The following is a 15191-nucleotide window of genomic DNA, read 5'->3' as shown; positions in this document are numbered from 1 at the left end:
CCACGGGCAGACCCTGACCATGGCTGATGTGACAAACTCCATCCCAGGACTTGAAAAATAAAAGAGCAGAAGGGAACAGGGCTAGGAGATCTCGGGTCTATTCTTGGCTCTGCTGCTACTTCGCTGCGTGACCTAGGGCGATTCCCAAGCTGTGCCACCATATGCCAAGCTGTGCCTCTTATCTAACGGAGAGTGTGCGCTCCCCAAGGCGCTCTCCCACTCCCTGCCTGTCCTGATGTCACTTGGATGCATAGCTGAATTACATGGGAGCTGAAGTTGCCAGGCACCCTTGAAAATCATACCTTAGCTTCAGGCACTCGCACGTGAAACTGCTGGGGCAGGAATATTTATAGATAAATACTACAGCCAAAGAAACAGTACAGAAATTAGGGTGACTCCAACTGCCTTAAGGGAGAGTTTTCAAGCCAGGTTAGGCCGATACGTCTTAGTGACCAAGCCACTGTACTTTTAATTTCAGATCTACATATAGTCTTGATAGCAACCTCTTTTTTTCTGTCTGGCTGCCCAGCTAAAAGTGTACCCTCCTCCTCCCCACCCTCTTACCCTCGCCCTCTGCCATCTAACTAAGCTCTTATGTGTTTAAGACATCTAGCTTGGCCTTGGCTTTTCAATTGACTCAGGTGGTGATTGTCAAGACTGATGACCCGTGGGGATTTTTCCACCAGGACGCTGGAATCAGGTGGTGACTAACTGTTATGACTGATGGACCAGGTGGGTTTCTCACCAGGCTATTGGAATTAATTTTTTACGTGAAATTAATAACCCATGCTGCCACACATACTTTGAGAGTACCTGGTGTTGCTGCAGTTTAATCAGCTTGGCATCATATTCACCCAGGACTGAGTGAGCTAAAGCTGTGGCGTCCTCCACAATGACATGTGAAATGATCCCTTCGAGAATATCCTCACAGTCCATCTCTTGCACAGTCTCTCGAGGCTGAGCCAACACAGAAGGAAACATCAGCTTTACCTTAGTAAGAAAAAGGGCTGTCTAAGTTATTGCAGCTATTGGACAAAAACAAACCTTAGCCCAGATTGACAGTAACTGAAATCCATTATCATCCAAATGGCTATCAGTGACGTGAGTTATTGGGTCTAAGTCCAATTATGAATGTCCTGATGTCTGCATGACAAAAGACACCATCACAAACAGCACTAATTGGCAGACCTGGCAAAAGAGGTGAAAGTCTGAATGGACCCCATTGCAGCTTGAGAGGCAGTCTCTATATAGTTTCATAGTTGGTAGGGTCGGAAGGGACCTGAGCAGATCATCAAGTCCGACCCCCTGCCATGGGCAGGAAAGGATGCTGGGGTCAAACGACCCCTGGCTACGTGATTATCTAGCCTCCTTCTGAAGACCCCCAGGGTAGGAGCGAGCACCTCTTCCCTTGGAAGTTGATTCCAGCTCCTAGCCGCCCTGACAGTGAAGCAGCGCCTCCTGATGTCTAGCCTGAATCTACTCTCGGTCAACTTATGGCCATTGTTCCTTGTTACCTCTGGTAGTGCTCGGGGGAACAGGGACTCTCCCACTGCCTGTTGGTCCCCCTTGGCCAGTTTATAGCTGGCCACTAGATCCCCCCTCAGCCTTCTCTTGTGGAGGCTGAACAGGTTCAGGTCCCGTAGCCTCTCCTCATAGGGCCTGCCCTGCTGCCCCCTGATCATGCGAGTGGCCTCCTCTGGACCCTCTCCATGCTGTCCACATCCCTCCTGAAGTGCGGAGCCTAGACCTGGACGCAGTACTCCAACTGCAGCCTGACCCAGTGTCGCACAGAGGGGGAGGATCACCTCCTTGGACCTGCTTGAGATGCATCTGTGGATGCATGACAAGGTGCGGTTGGCCTTCCTGACCGTGTCCCCACGCTGTCGGCCCATGTTCATTGTGGCATCAATAACAACTCCAAGATCCTTTTCTGCCTCTGCGCTGACGAGACGGGAGTTCCCCAGCCTGTAGGTGTGCCGCTGGTTCTTCCTCCCCAGGTGGAGCACCTTGCACTTGTCAGTGTTGAACCCCATCCTGTTCTCATCCGCCCACCCCTGTAACCTGTCTAGATCTAATTGCAGCCTGTCCCTCTCCTCTAGCATGCCCACATCCCCCCACATCTTAGTGTCATCCGCAAATTTGAACAAGGTGCTTTTCACCCCCTTGTCCAAGTTGCTGATGAAGATGTTGAACAGTGCAGGCCCGAGGACCGAGCCCTGGGGGACCCCACTGCCCACATCCCTCCAGGCCGAAAATGGCCCGTCCACCACCACTCTCTGGGTGCGGCCCTCCAGCCAATTTGCAACCCATCTGACTGTGTAGGCATCTACACCACAATCACCTAATTTTTTAATGAGAATGGGGTGAGAGACAGTGTCGAAGGCCTTCCTAAAGTCCAGAAAGACTACATCCAACACGACACCTGCAGCTAAGGATTTCGTGACCTGGTTGTAGAAGGCCACCAGGTTGGTCTGACAGGACCTGCTCCTAATAAACCCGTGTTGGTTGCCCCAAAGCATAACCTTCCCTGCTCACCCCTTGTAGATGTACTCCTGGATAATTTTCTCAAAGAGCTTCCCCAGGACCGAAGTTAGACTAACGGGCTTATAGTTTCCTGGGTCCTCTTTCCTCCCTTTTCTGAAAATGGGGACCACATTGGCCCTTTTCCAGACCTGAGGCACACTGGTAAGGGATTCTCCTCTGTCACTGCTGCATTTTCATTCACGGTTCTGCGGATGCTCAAGATGAACTTCACTCTCCAGGGTTGGAAGAAACAGAACTGATAGCAGCTCCAAATTCAGGATCCCATAATTTGTACACGCTCACACACACAAACGGGTACGTGCACATATGTATGTGTGTGTGTGTAATATATATTACCCCAGCCACACACTGAAGCACTGCGGTGATTGAGTTAAATAACTCAAGTACAAAAAATAATACACACACACACACACACACACACACGTCTTGTGTGTGTATATGAGAGAGAGAGGTGTGTGTGTGCATTTTACTCATTAATGCATGCACCAGGATCTGTATCTACACACCATGATACATGCACATCAACACATCCTGGCGCATACATATAAATATACATATGGGTGTGTATGAGAGACATCCTTTTACTCACTAATGGTGACAAGATCGTCTGAACCACCTCTGTCACGATGTCATCCATGCTGTCAAAAATGGCAGCCCTTCCTAAATAGTCATCAACAAAATCCTTCACGGCACTTCTGAAGACATCAGAGGACAAATCTCGGAGAACCTCCATCAACAACTCATCCAGTAACACGTTGGGAAGATAGCTTGTGGCTGAGCTGGATTCTCTGAAGTGAGCCCTGGGAGAAAAGTGAAAAGCAAAAGGTTGGTCTTTCCGTACAGGCTGGATTGAGCGGCTGCTGTTCAAAGGTGCTTGTTTGCTAATTCAAACAAGATGATTAAACTGCAGTGTTTAATGCTGAAGTCAAGGTCAGGAAGCTATGGCTCTTGGTTTCTGCTCCTGGCTCTGCCATTTACTTGAATGACCCCAGTGACCCTCTTTCCTGACCCTGTTTGGTCTCCACATCCTTGGTCTTGATCCTCTCTGCTCAAACTTGCCAACAAGAAGCAATTGTTCCTAGGAGGTTTAAGGACCTTTGTGAAATGGTCCCTTGCCCACTAAGACCCAACAGACTCATCTCCCACCAAAGCCACAAAATAGCCGCCAGACATTATTTCAGCTGAATCAGAGTTGAGCCCTTGACACAAGTGATGTGCTGTCCTGGGGGCTGCACAGCGCTATCTACCTTATGGCTGTGCCCTCATCCTAAGAAGAAACAAAGCTGCTCCTGGCCTCTGCAAATCAAGGCTGCAGTGTAAATGCAATTCATGGTGGGACCGGCCAGTCGCAGTCCCTCTCAGCACCATCCTTTTGACACCTTAGTGGGTAATTCTACATTATAGGAGTACCACTTCAGTCTAAAATGTACTCTCTGGCATTAGGAAGGGGTATGGAAAAGGAATAATGGAACAATAAGAGTATCTAATTCCTGGTAACACTTTTTTCATCTGTACTGCCCCAAGCACTTTGTAAAATGGGGATAAAAACTTCTATATCAACGGGGAAACTCAGGAACTGAGGGACATCATAGGCCCAAGGTCACTCACTCGGCTGCTTGCAGGGGCAGAAACAGAATTTCCCAGCCCGCTGCCTTAGTGACAATGCCGACAGCTTTCGCCCACCCCAACCATCCCCAGGAGCAAGCACGCAAAAAGTCTATCTGCTGAAGAAAATGCCATCTATCGCCACTAATCCTAACAGTTCAGCTGGTCAATGCCCCCTGCAAATTGTAGCATCAATTCTCTTTCATTGTAAATATTTACTCTAATTCTCAAAGCAAGCTAATAACTTGATTTTAATAACTTACTTGGATTGTTCTTCCTTTGATGGTTTCCCATTGCTGGACTCCAGTGGTTGTTGCCTCTGATCCTACAAAATGCAATAGTACTTCAAAATAATTCTGGCATGCACAGAAAACCCACCAGGGACAAAGCACAGGAACAGTCTAACCACCCCTCCTTTGATGAAAACCTGTGGTCTAATGAACATATAATCAGCCATTAGCAAGCTCCACGTTTGCTGTAATCCCGCCGTTGCTGAGCTAGCCGTGGAATCCACAGCGGACCAGAAACTCAAAACCGCCTCCCACAGCCACCCACAAAACAAAATCCCAGCTGGTTTTGCATGAAGCAAGCCCATCGTGGGATCTCTTTGATATTTTATTAATGATTTTTTATGCTGAATGCAAAAGCTCCAGCAGAAAGCCAAAGGAGCCTCAGGGAATTCAGTGCGGTTGGATCCGACAGGGAGCAAGTGAGAGAGGCACTGCTGCCTTGCACCTTTATGAATGTTGTGACAGCCTCTATAAGTGCATCCAGCTTCTCCAGCAGAAACCTGGAGATAAATGGGTTGGTGCAGTTTCAAGTGTATTGGCAAAGAAATACCAGCTTGTTCCTAAAAGGGAGAAGGGGAGGTTGCAGGTGAGGAGTCAGGCATCTTTTTACTCTGGTACTAACTATTTCCCTGAGTGAGATAGGTCTGGATCACCACCCCTTGCTCAATTATTGGGGAAGGCAATTGCCACAGATATTGCATCTGGAAGGCACCTTCCCTGCATCGCCATGACTGGGGTGCTTCCAGGGGACAGGCACTCACCTAGAGCATCCCCCAGCCATGGCTCATGTACGTGCTACATCCTCAGACCTGTCTGCCTGAGCCTTCACTGCTGAATAAAACATCTCTTGGGCTCCTCTCATGCTGACAACCATCATAAAAGGAGACACCAGCACTTCCAAGGAGACAGAGAAGCTCTTACAATATTGCAACAAGTCCACTGTCGCCATCCTGCAGCCCATAGGGGTGGTATTAGGGTGAGAACCTGGATCAAGGTCCTTAGGCACACGTAGGTGTTACATCCTCAGCTCCACGGGGAGCCCTCCCTGGTCACCATCAGTGTCATCTCATTGAAAAACCATGTTGTCTGAACTTCCAAGCCAATATCCGGCTCCATAACCCCCTCCCACAAGAGGAATGGGCTGAGGGAAGCTTTGGACAAGAGACAATGCAATGTGCTTTTTGTGTCAATTCCTCCCAGGATTTGAAGGGGAAGCCTGTGGCGGCATGGCTGCCCCTCTTCTAGCCTCTCCTCATGCATATATCTCATACTCAGGGCTCTGTGCTGCATGGAGAAGCCATGGCAATGAAGGGCAAGAAGCCCTGAGAAGGGACCCAGTGGTCTACCAGACCTGAACTCACTCCCTCTAACTTCCCCCATGCGCTCTGGTTACTTCTAGCTATGCCGAATGCTTGTGAATTAAATGCCTGGGCTCGGTGTGTGCAGAGCTCCTGCACTGAAAGTCAGGGGCCTGGCTTTGCATTTGGGACAACCTACACCCCTGGCTTAGCATTCAGCCAAAATGTAAATAGACGTGTCCGCTAGAGAGAGCTATTTTTCAACCTGTCTTGAGCATCTTGTTCCCGAAAACCAAGTTAAGCCTGAGCCACTATTTCCGTTATGAACCCATTTTCAAGGTAACCAAGCCATTTTAATTTACTCTAGGCCACAGCTAAAATCGCTGCCTCGTCGGCTCGCTGAACACAGATCACTTATCATGCCAAAGGACGCGCCGACATTCCCAGCGTGGCTGCCAGTGAATCTTAACGTGTAAATTAGGGCCGCTCCTCAAACACTGAACTTAAAACCTCGTTACTTTGAAATGACCTGTCTGTCTGAGTCTTCGCTGCTGAATAAAACATCGCTTGGGCTCACCTCATGCTGACAGCCGTCATAATAGGAGACACCAGCACTTCCAAGGAGACAGAGAAGCTCTTACAATATTGCAGTAAGTCTGCAGTCCCCATCCTGCAGCCTATATGGGTGGTATTAGGGGGAGAACCTGGATCAATGTCCTTAGGAAGCATAGTCCCCCGCTGGCTATGCTGAAGGAGACTCTCCAGGACCTACAGTATAAGGATGTGGACATACACTTGTGCAGTGCCTGTCGCACGCTGTAGAAGGTATTGACGTATACATCTTGATGGCAATATAGCATTATAGGCATGACGGAGAGGGTAGAGGCTGATGTTCTTTGGTCTGCATAATATATGAGGTCGGACTAGATGATCGTAATGATAGCATGTCTCCACGCTAACCAACACTAACCCAACCCAGGAGAAATATTACCACTGCCTGCTTCTACCTTATACAGCCTAGATCTGTCGTTCAGTTTGGGGGACTGGGGTTGGGGAAGGGGACAGATTAATGGCATGGTTCTGTTTAGGATAAAAACTATAGAAACTCAGTGAACACTTTTCATTAACAATATGTACAAGAGTGTTTTTTCCCCCACTTTTTGGAAAAAAAACGAATAAACTTTTTCCTTCATCCTTGTGCCACCTCTGCTGTCTGGTTCAGCTGGACTAATGTGTCTAATTTTAATGGAGCAAGACAAGGGATGTGCAAAAGAGCAAACCTCATTAATTGAGAAGATGAGGCAGTAATAAAATAAGTCTGGGGTGTTCTCGATTGGGTAATCACATGAGGACAGTGATTCTGGAGTTGCACACGTGTCTTTGCTTCACACAAAGGAAGGAAATAAGCCGGGCAGATTCATGTGGTCCTAATGACCGTTCCCTGCTATGGAATATCACAGTTAAGAACATGGTTTCTGCTAATACAATCACTACCTCCCAGTTTCAGAAGCCAAGGAGGAATTTGGCTGGCATAGGCGATGCTTTATTAGCAAGTTATTCAGATCCTCCATACTGGCCTCTTTGCTGCCATCACCAGGAAGCTTCCTAGAAGCATTTCTATTCGGATTCACAGTGAAGTCCTAACCACGGCTGATCCCAGTGAGCTGCTAAACTCATTGCTGTTTCAGTCCACTGGACAGCAGCCCCTTATCCACTTTGCCACCTATATGCACCCCTGCAATTACAGCTCCTTGTGTGTCTACACCTGCTGCTTTACAGCTCATCTATTGCCACAGGAGTTTGGAAGAACAGTGACAGCTTCAGGAGAAATTCATTAAAAAGCACCTGGATGAGGCCTGGATTCTAGCGAGGAAGACTTGTGCTGAGTTCATCTCAGCTCCCTGCCTCATTCATTGACCCAAGGCAGCTGGAGATGAGGCTAGATGCAGAAAAAACCCAATCTCAAGATGAAACGTGGTCTTCTTTGACCACATCAATTCAGGCTCTCATGCTCTCTCCTGCCACTGCTTGGTTTGTGCGATGGAGCATGGGAAGCAGAAAGGTGCAACATGAAACGACATGAATTCCTAGCCAAATCTCCTTACCTGGCCGAGACAGCTTGGGTGAAGTGAGTCTTCAAACTGTACCACACCTCCTTCACGGGACACAGCTTCTCTTCCCTGAATCTCTTCCTTTCTGTTGAGTATTTCAAAAGTGGGGGTTGTAACATTTTGTTCTTTTGCATAGGAAATTGGGGTGAAGAGCAGGGCAGGGGGGGAACAAACATCCAGAAAACGACACTACGCATTAATAACTGAAGTCAGCTCTTCCCTCCGAAGATTACAAACCCCAGCCACAGACTGAAGCACTTCAGTGATCAAGTTAAATAACTCAAGCACAAAAAATGCTGCTCACCCAAGCCTTGTGCAGTGTAGATACTGCTCAACTCTATTCTTAATGGAATAATATATTATTTATTAAATTTTATCCTCACCCCCAAGAGGAAATAACTATCCAAGCTCTTACTTCAAATGAGGGTGGGGAAATTTCAGTCCCAAAGTGGAGTTAGGTGTTCAACACATTTGACAGTCATGGGAGAACAGCATCTAAATACCCTGTCTGTCTTGAAAATAGTCCCTTTCTACCTATATGTGGCTATTTCCACCTGCTCTGGCTGTCCCGATGTGTTTCTGTAGAAATCAAATATTTCTCTGAGTTTGTAACCTGTAAAGAGCAAAGCCAACCACCAGTCAGAGGCATGGATGCAGTGAGATGGGACAGCAACACTTACGTTTCAGACTTCAGGGTGGAGAAATCAGAGCTCTTATTAAAGACATGATGACTATGCTCAAAGCGTGACTCTCCTTAAATCAACAGAGGCTGTCAATACAAGATAGCTGCAGACAGATGTGACCGTGAATATTGCAGGGAGCCTATCAAGGGGGTGTACTTTGCAATTCTTTATGCAAAAACTCCGAGGGACAATGAGGTGATGATGAAACAGATCCCGGTGCCTGCAGACAATAGGCTGCTGTTGTGTTTCTGCTAACTGAAGGGGCAAATGCAATAAATGCTAGAGAACTAGAGGGTGTTTATGATGGCTATAAAGTGTGGGATATTGGGTTTACAGCCTTCTTTTTGCCTGAAGCAGAAGACAGTCTTTACCAATGGTTTTCGTCTGGTGTTTCAGGTCCGCTATGCAGATCTTCTTGCCCCCCCTGTGGGACTCTCCAGACAGTCAAATCTCTAGGACAATTATTACATCATAAAAACCTGCAAGGACTAGCGCACAAGAAAATTTGTAACTGCCGCTTCCAACTTGCTTTCTTAATCTGTAATATCTATTTAAGCCAAATGGCAGGTGAACCTGGAAGGAAAGGTCTTTATAAATATTCACCATCCTCTTTCCTTTCAGGTCTTTGTTCCTCCAAGGAGATTTGCATGAGAACCTGACTTTATTTTTAAGTGAAAACATTGCAAAATGATATTTCTGCAAGGAGAAAGGAATTTGTAAACCCTTTACCTCTGTCTTAAAGAAGCAAAATGACATCTACACTGGAAGGTCACTTTCTGAGAAGGAGCTACTTGGGGAAATGAGGTGGTGGAATTGTTGCAGCAGTGAGATTTTGTTTCAAGAAGCATCCCAGGGTCAATTTACTACCTCCCCTGCATGGATCAAAGCATGAGATGTAAGAAACAGATGCTAGCATGGGGTAGGTATGAGAAGAAAAAGATAAAACATTGAGAATATAACTGGCCCAGATGGGGCAATGACATCTGCACGGTCCTTCTTTCTTATTGTTATTGCCAGTTTTGCAGAAAGGAAACAAATGCTTTCTTATTTTGATGATGATGTTGGAAATAAATCTACTGTCAAGTATTATGGCAGCCAAAAAGAAGTGAGTCTCTGCATTTCCCGATTCCTTTTCCTGAGGAGTTTCAGAAAGCAAATTCTAGCGCTTGCTGATTTAAATACCTCTGTACTCAAGGGAGCTCATAAATAGAGAGGAACGGGATTTGACACCCCTTTCTAACTGGAACAATAACATGCATAGGAACTCCAGCCCTAAACCAGGGTCCTGTACAAGCAGGGAACAAAAAGACAATCCCTAAAGCCAAAAAAGCTTAAAATGGAAGTGTCAAGGAAGAGAGAACAGGTGGATACAACCAAACGGCCAGGGGAGCACAAGAAACTAAGTGTATGGGTCAACATGGATCAGGAAAACATTATGGGTCAACATGATGAGCAGCCACCTAGACTCACCAGCTACCTAATGGTTGTCAGATTTTTGTAACGATTGCAATCAAGAGGTGCTTCTTTCCCCAACTCCAGCTCCACAGGACCATTTGGAGAAGACGTTGTGCGTCCTACCTCAGAAAGCAGCGTGAGGAACAGGCCTTCTTCTTGCTCCTTTGCTGTTCAGCATAAGTTTTCAGACCTGCGTCCCTCGCTTCCATGCTGCCAACCACCGAGGCCAGACGGCGGGTGCGGACGATTAACACTGCCCAAGACAAAAATGATCACAATGTTGGGGAGCGGACTTTGGTACACAGTGGGTTAATACAGCAACACAGCATTCAGCTCGTTAGTCAGGTCGTTCAGTCCCAGGGTTACTCACCCACCTCTTGAAAGACAGAGAGAGATTCCTTCTTGCAAGAGATGTTAGTATTTGTAGGGCACTCAGTCCTTTTTTGAAGGACCCTCATCTCTTCCTGGTGCTCCCGATTGCCCCCCCATAATTCAGCGAGGAGAAGAACCCCTTGTGAAACTAAGGCTGGCTAAGATCAAAATAAGCCATCTCTGCCCTGCAGATTGCTGCTCCTCTTATAAATAAGAAAACAAATATAGCTGTTTTTCAGCATAGCCCCAAGGCTTCTCAGTGAGGTCTCCTTGGGATCGGGCAGTAGCAGGGATAAGCCGGCTTGTACCAACCAACTATCAACAGAGACTTCTTGAAAACAGATTCAGAACAGAGCTCAACACTTTTCAGATCTGCGCTCCATTCAATTCTGGCCACACACAGTGTTTGACGGATGACTTTTGCCTTTTGTCTTTGTGGGAAGGAGAGGAGAGAAACTGGAGGGGTGCATTAGAGGGTGTTGCTAGCTCAAGGAGATGGATATGAATCCACTGAAAACAGAAGGTCTGGATGACCCTCTGAGCAGTATTGTCGCCACCTCAATTTGCAGAACAGGGCTGGATATGTCAAGAAAAGAAATCCTTCTTCTGATATCGCTGGTCATACCATCAGAAGAATCTCTCAGGAGCAGTATTTTAGCACTTTTGCATCAGTTTGATGTTCACAGGCTGCTGTAGACACCGAAGGAGAACGAATAGCTGGAGTGAATCTTCTGCAAACCATTGATTCTAAGGTTCAAGTCTCAGTTTAGAAACTCAGGTTCAGAGGGTTTATTATCGTGTCCCATTTACTGTGTGGTAGATCATTCACAGAAGGACATTTATGAAGGCCATTTCATTACAAGGTCTTTTTTTTTTTCTCTTAAAGCTATTAAAATAAAATAGGAATAAAGTTGTACTGTGTCCCAATGCAACCATCTCAGTCTGATACCACACATGACTCTTTAGGTTAAGGATTTACCTGTTTGTGCTACTGATTAGCCTATCTTAGAATAACTGAAAACTTTATTTGCATCTCAGATGCTTTCAATTTAGCTCGACTCTTTCCACCCGGTCCCAAAATAAGTTTTAGCCTTGAATTTTGTGTTTTCACGATTCAGCAGTATTGGCATCTACAGCTAGGCCCTAGATACTGCTTCTGTCATATCATTCAGATATATTCTGTGAATGTAGAGCGCTGGATGAGCGGATCCTACGCTCAGAGGAGAGGGACAACATAAACCAGACCGTGTCCTGGTCTTATAATTTAAGCAGACACAGGCAACCTACTGCACACTTTTTACTAACAGTCTGAACTGTAAGGAAAGAAAGAGTTACAGATCCATCACCAGCACTTTGTACTGTTAGGACAAGCTTCAAGCAAGTATTCTGGTGAATTGAGCAAAAACCGATGATAAATGTTTAGCTACGTTGTTCCCTTATATACAATCAGGGTCCACGTTGTTCCCTTATGTACAATCAGGCTCTACGTTGTTCCTTTATATACAATCGGGCACTACCTACAGCACATAATACAAGATACCCAATATGTGCATACCTTGGTTTGAAGGTTTAGGATCTTTATACTACCTAGCAGTAGGCATTTAAGAATAAAATAATCTGGAATATTAAACTACGAAATAACTGCTCTGGTTCAAATGAGACAAAAATGGATGAGAGTGGCTCAAGATCACATAATACTGTAGGAGTGGATCTGAGAACAGAAGCCGGGAGTCCTGATGGTTGATGCTGTCTAACCACTAGACCAGGGGTGGGCCAGATCTAGACCAGAGGTGGGCCAGATCCAGCCCACCAAGGGATTTTATCTGGCCGCGGCAGGTCCCTCGGCCTGGCTCAGCCCAGGTGGTGAGGGGCAGACTGGGCCACGGCACCAGCAGCTGGTCGTGGGTGTGCAGGGGGGCTGCGGCAGCATGGCAGCCAGACTCGCTTCCCAGCAGCCCCCACAGCCGCGGCTCCTTCTAGCTGCCGCTGCCAGTCTCCGCCACTGCTGCCAGACACGGCCCTGGCCATGCTACCCAGCCCATCCACCCCACATCCACTGATGGGGGCACTGGACGGAGTGGGTTCATGGGGAGCAGCCCAGACCCTCACAGGCAGGGTGCACTCAGCCAGGCGGATGGGATAGGGGTGCAGGCGGACGGGGAGCAGTGTCCAGGTGTGAGGCTGGGGCCGGGGTCAGGATCACAGGGAAGTGACAGTGCGGGGCTGAGGGCAAAGCCACGATCCACTGCCTGCACGTCCCCGTAACGGGCTCTGGTTCCATGGACACGTGCGTGCGAGGAGCAGATTGCAGCTCTGTCCTGGGCCCCAGGCCTGCACTGTTATGGCCCCGCCATCCTGTCCCCAGCCCCGCCAGCCCATCCTGCTCCCACTCTGCCTGGCCGAGAGCGGAGAACAAGCACCTAGCAGGGTCAGCACTGCTCCCACCCCAGGCCTGCAACAGCACAGTAAAACTCCCCATCTCCCCATAACATCTTCAGCTTTTATAGCATTTTCATTCAAGGACTTTGAAGTGCTTCACAGAGATGGGTAAATATTATTCTTACTGTGTGGAGAGAAAAGCAGAGGTAAAGCAAGGTTAGCGACTGCCAAATGAAGAAAAAAATCCAGGTATCTTGCTTCACCCATCAGACCACCGGGTCTCCAAATTGCCAGAGTCTGCACTGCAGCAAAACACCAAGGACTACAAATTGTCTTGTGTGAAATTATAGTGTCAAAGACCTTGATTAAGGAAAAAGCAGAAGAATGATACAGTATGTTAGAGCGATACGCACCGTTTGTTGAAAACGGTCTGAGCCTCGCTGCAATCACTTCTCTTTATCTGAACAGCTTTGAAAATGGTGCTTCTCATTCCCAGCGTCTCTCGAAACCACTTTGCGGGAGGCGTGCAAACTGGAAGCCGTTGTTGTTTGTGCCTGCGTGGGTTGCTACACAGGATGTTTGCCAGCACTAAGGAGTGATAGTGCAGCTTGTTGTTGAGGACTGTTTGGTGTTGGTGAGGCTTGGAGACGGCCAGTATATTTTCAGTCATTTTCTAGGTACTGTGCGATGTCCCTCGTGCCTTTTTAGGGAAACCGGTCAAGATTAAAATCTCTATGCTTTTCAGGGTTCAGTTGTTATCGTGTTCCTTCAGTTCAGCGTAAGTTCACTGAAATCCCTGTAGTTGTCTAAATGATGTCCTATGCTTTGGCATCCAATGATTAGTGGCCTGGTGGGGGGGGGGGGGGGGGTTGTGAGGGTTTTTGGTTGGTTGGTTTGTTTAAGAAGTGCTGAGCATCCACAACCTTGGATGTCTCCAAACTCGGTACCTCTGAAAAATCAGCCAGTTATTTAGCTGCCAAACCATGATATAAGAAAACATGGTCCAGTAGACAAAACCTTGAAGTGTGAGTCAAGAGATTAAGGACATGTCTCGGCTGTACACTCAGCTTTCCCGTGGAAGGATGGTCTGCTCACATGCACCGTACCTAGAAACGCTGCTCCTGCTACCTGCAGCCCGTCTCTGGATTTACAGCGCTTAGAGCAATGGGGTCTTGATCACAGTGAGCTTCTAGGTATTGCAGGGACCCTTTTAGGTTGGAAACCTCTGGCTGTTTTTAAACACTACTTGCACCATCTTTGTCTTTGACGTTACACGGATGGATTCGTTTCACTTTCCATTTATAGGTGTTTTCACCCTTTTTAAAGGAGGAAATGAAAATGGGTGAGAGAGCAAAGAAAACAACGTCATCAAATAAAAACGCGAGGACACGATCAACAGGAAACAGCAACACGATCCCAAATCTGGTTAAAAAAACCCCCCAAAAGCAAGCAATGTAAGCTCTAAACCCTTACAGACCTTGAGGCTTCCTCTTCCATTTTCCTTATTTTTACTATACTAGCAACATTGCTTGCAGTGACACATTATGGGATAACATACATTGCATTGTTTTAACAGCTCCAGCAACAATCTTTACCCCTTCCGTACTAAACTGTATTTCATGTCTCGGTTTAATAAAACAAGGAAGTCGTGTACAGCGAAACTACTCAAGTCCGGTGACAGCAGAATATTTAATATTGCTTTATGACAGCTACAAAGCACTTTTCTTTGTATCTAATAAAGGCTAGATTTTCCAAGAATTAACAGAACATTACAGCGCAGGAAGAGTAATGCTTGGTGTCTGCTGTCAGTGAATTATATGCAGATTTGCTAGGCACGGACTTCAAAGCTCGCAGACTGAGTTTGTTTGTGAACGGCTCCGAAGACGTCAGCAAGGTAGCTGGCCGTCTGATGAAATGAGCTCTTGCTCATGAAAGCTTATACATCTTTGATTCAGTTAGTCCATAAGGTGCACCTCTACCTGCCTTGTGTCTGATGTTAGTGTTTCAGTCCTTTCTAAGTGATCCTTAGCATCACTCGTTTCACATATGACCAAGCATTTCAAAGCTACTGACCAAAAAGTAGACCTGCCCACAAGTGTTTCCAAGCCTGTGAAGCTTTCCCCTAAAGATGCTTTGGAACGGGCCTTTTCTCTTACTGTATATTCATGGCTTGTGTTTGCTCCGACACAGCAAATTTAGGCTTTTTGAGGGTTGAGTCCTGTTTCCTTTGAAGCTGATGGTAAAACTCCCATTTGCTTGTACTGGGGTAGGTTTAGAGGTTTCTTACTGTAATGTTATATGCTGTTGTGCGTTATCTAGAATATATTTGTGTGCTGGGGAAGGACAGGAAGATACAGGGGGTTAGAAAGAAACTTCTGCTGCAAGCAGGTTACCTGAGAAGTGTCCGCTTGGTAGATCGGCACAGCTTAAGGATTGGATATTGGCCATCGTCAG

The 15191-nt window shown here is 46.9% G+C and overlaps 1 protein-coding gene across 3 annotated transcripts in view; it reads right to left on the bottom strand.

The window, feature by feature from the left end:
- Nucleotides 1-15191, bottom strand: part of LOC106738469 (uncharacterized) — a 118788-nt gene that overhangs the window by 17242 nt on the left and 86355 nt on the right. Inside the window, exons 4-9 of one of the 3 annotated variants that reach the window (XM_059719510.1) lie at nt 13151-14053; nt 10110-10239; nt 7843-7933; nt 4413-4474; nt 3134-3344; nt 814-990 (exon numbers count right to left, since the gene is read on the bottom strand). In XM_059719510.1, the coding sequence (XP_059575493.1) occupies nt 814-990; nt 3134-3344; nt 4413-4474; nt 7843-7933; nt 10110-10195 (627 nt within the window). In that variant the 5' untranslated portion in view covers nt 10196-10239; nt 13151-14053. Of the gene's footprint in view, nt 1-813; nt 991-3133; nt 3345-4412; nt 4475-7842; nt 7934-10109; nt 10240-10360; nt 11088-13150; nt 14054-15191 lie in introns of those variants that run through there. The other 2 variants (XM_059719509.1, XM_019487309.2) reach the window with 2 other exon arrangements.

Source organism: Alligator mississippiensis, chromosome 16 (assembly GCF_030867095.1).
Source record: "Alligator mississippiensis isolate rAllMis1 chromosome 16, rAllMis1, whole genome shotgun sequence".
NCBI classification, from domain to species: domain Eukaryota; kingdom Metazoa; phylum Chordata; order Crocodylia; family Alligatoridae; genus Alligator; species Alligator mississippiensis.
The sequence above is the reverse complement of the archived record's forward strand: the minus strand, read 5'-3'. Positions and strand labels throughout refer to the sequence as shown.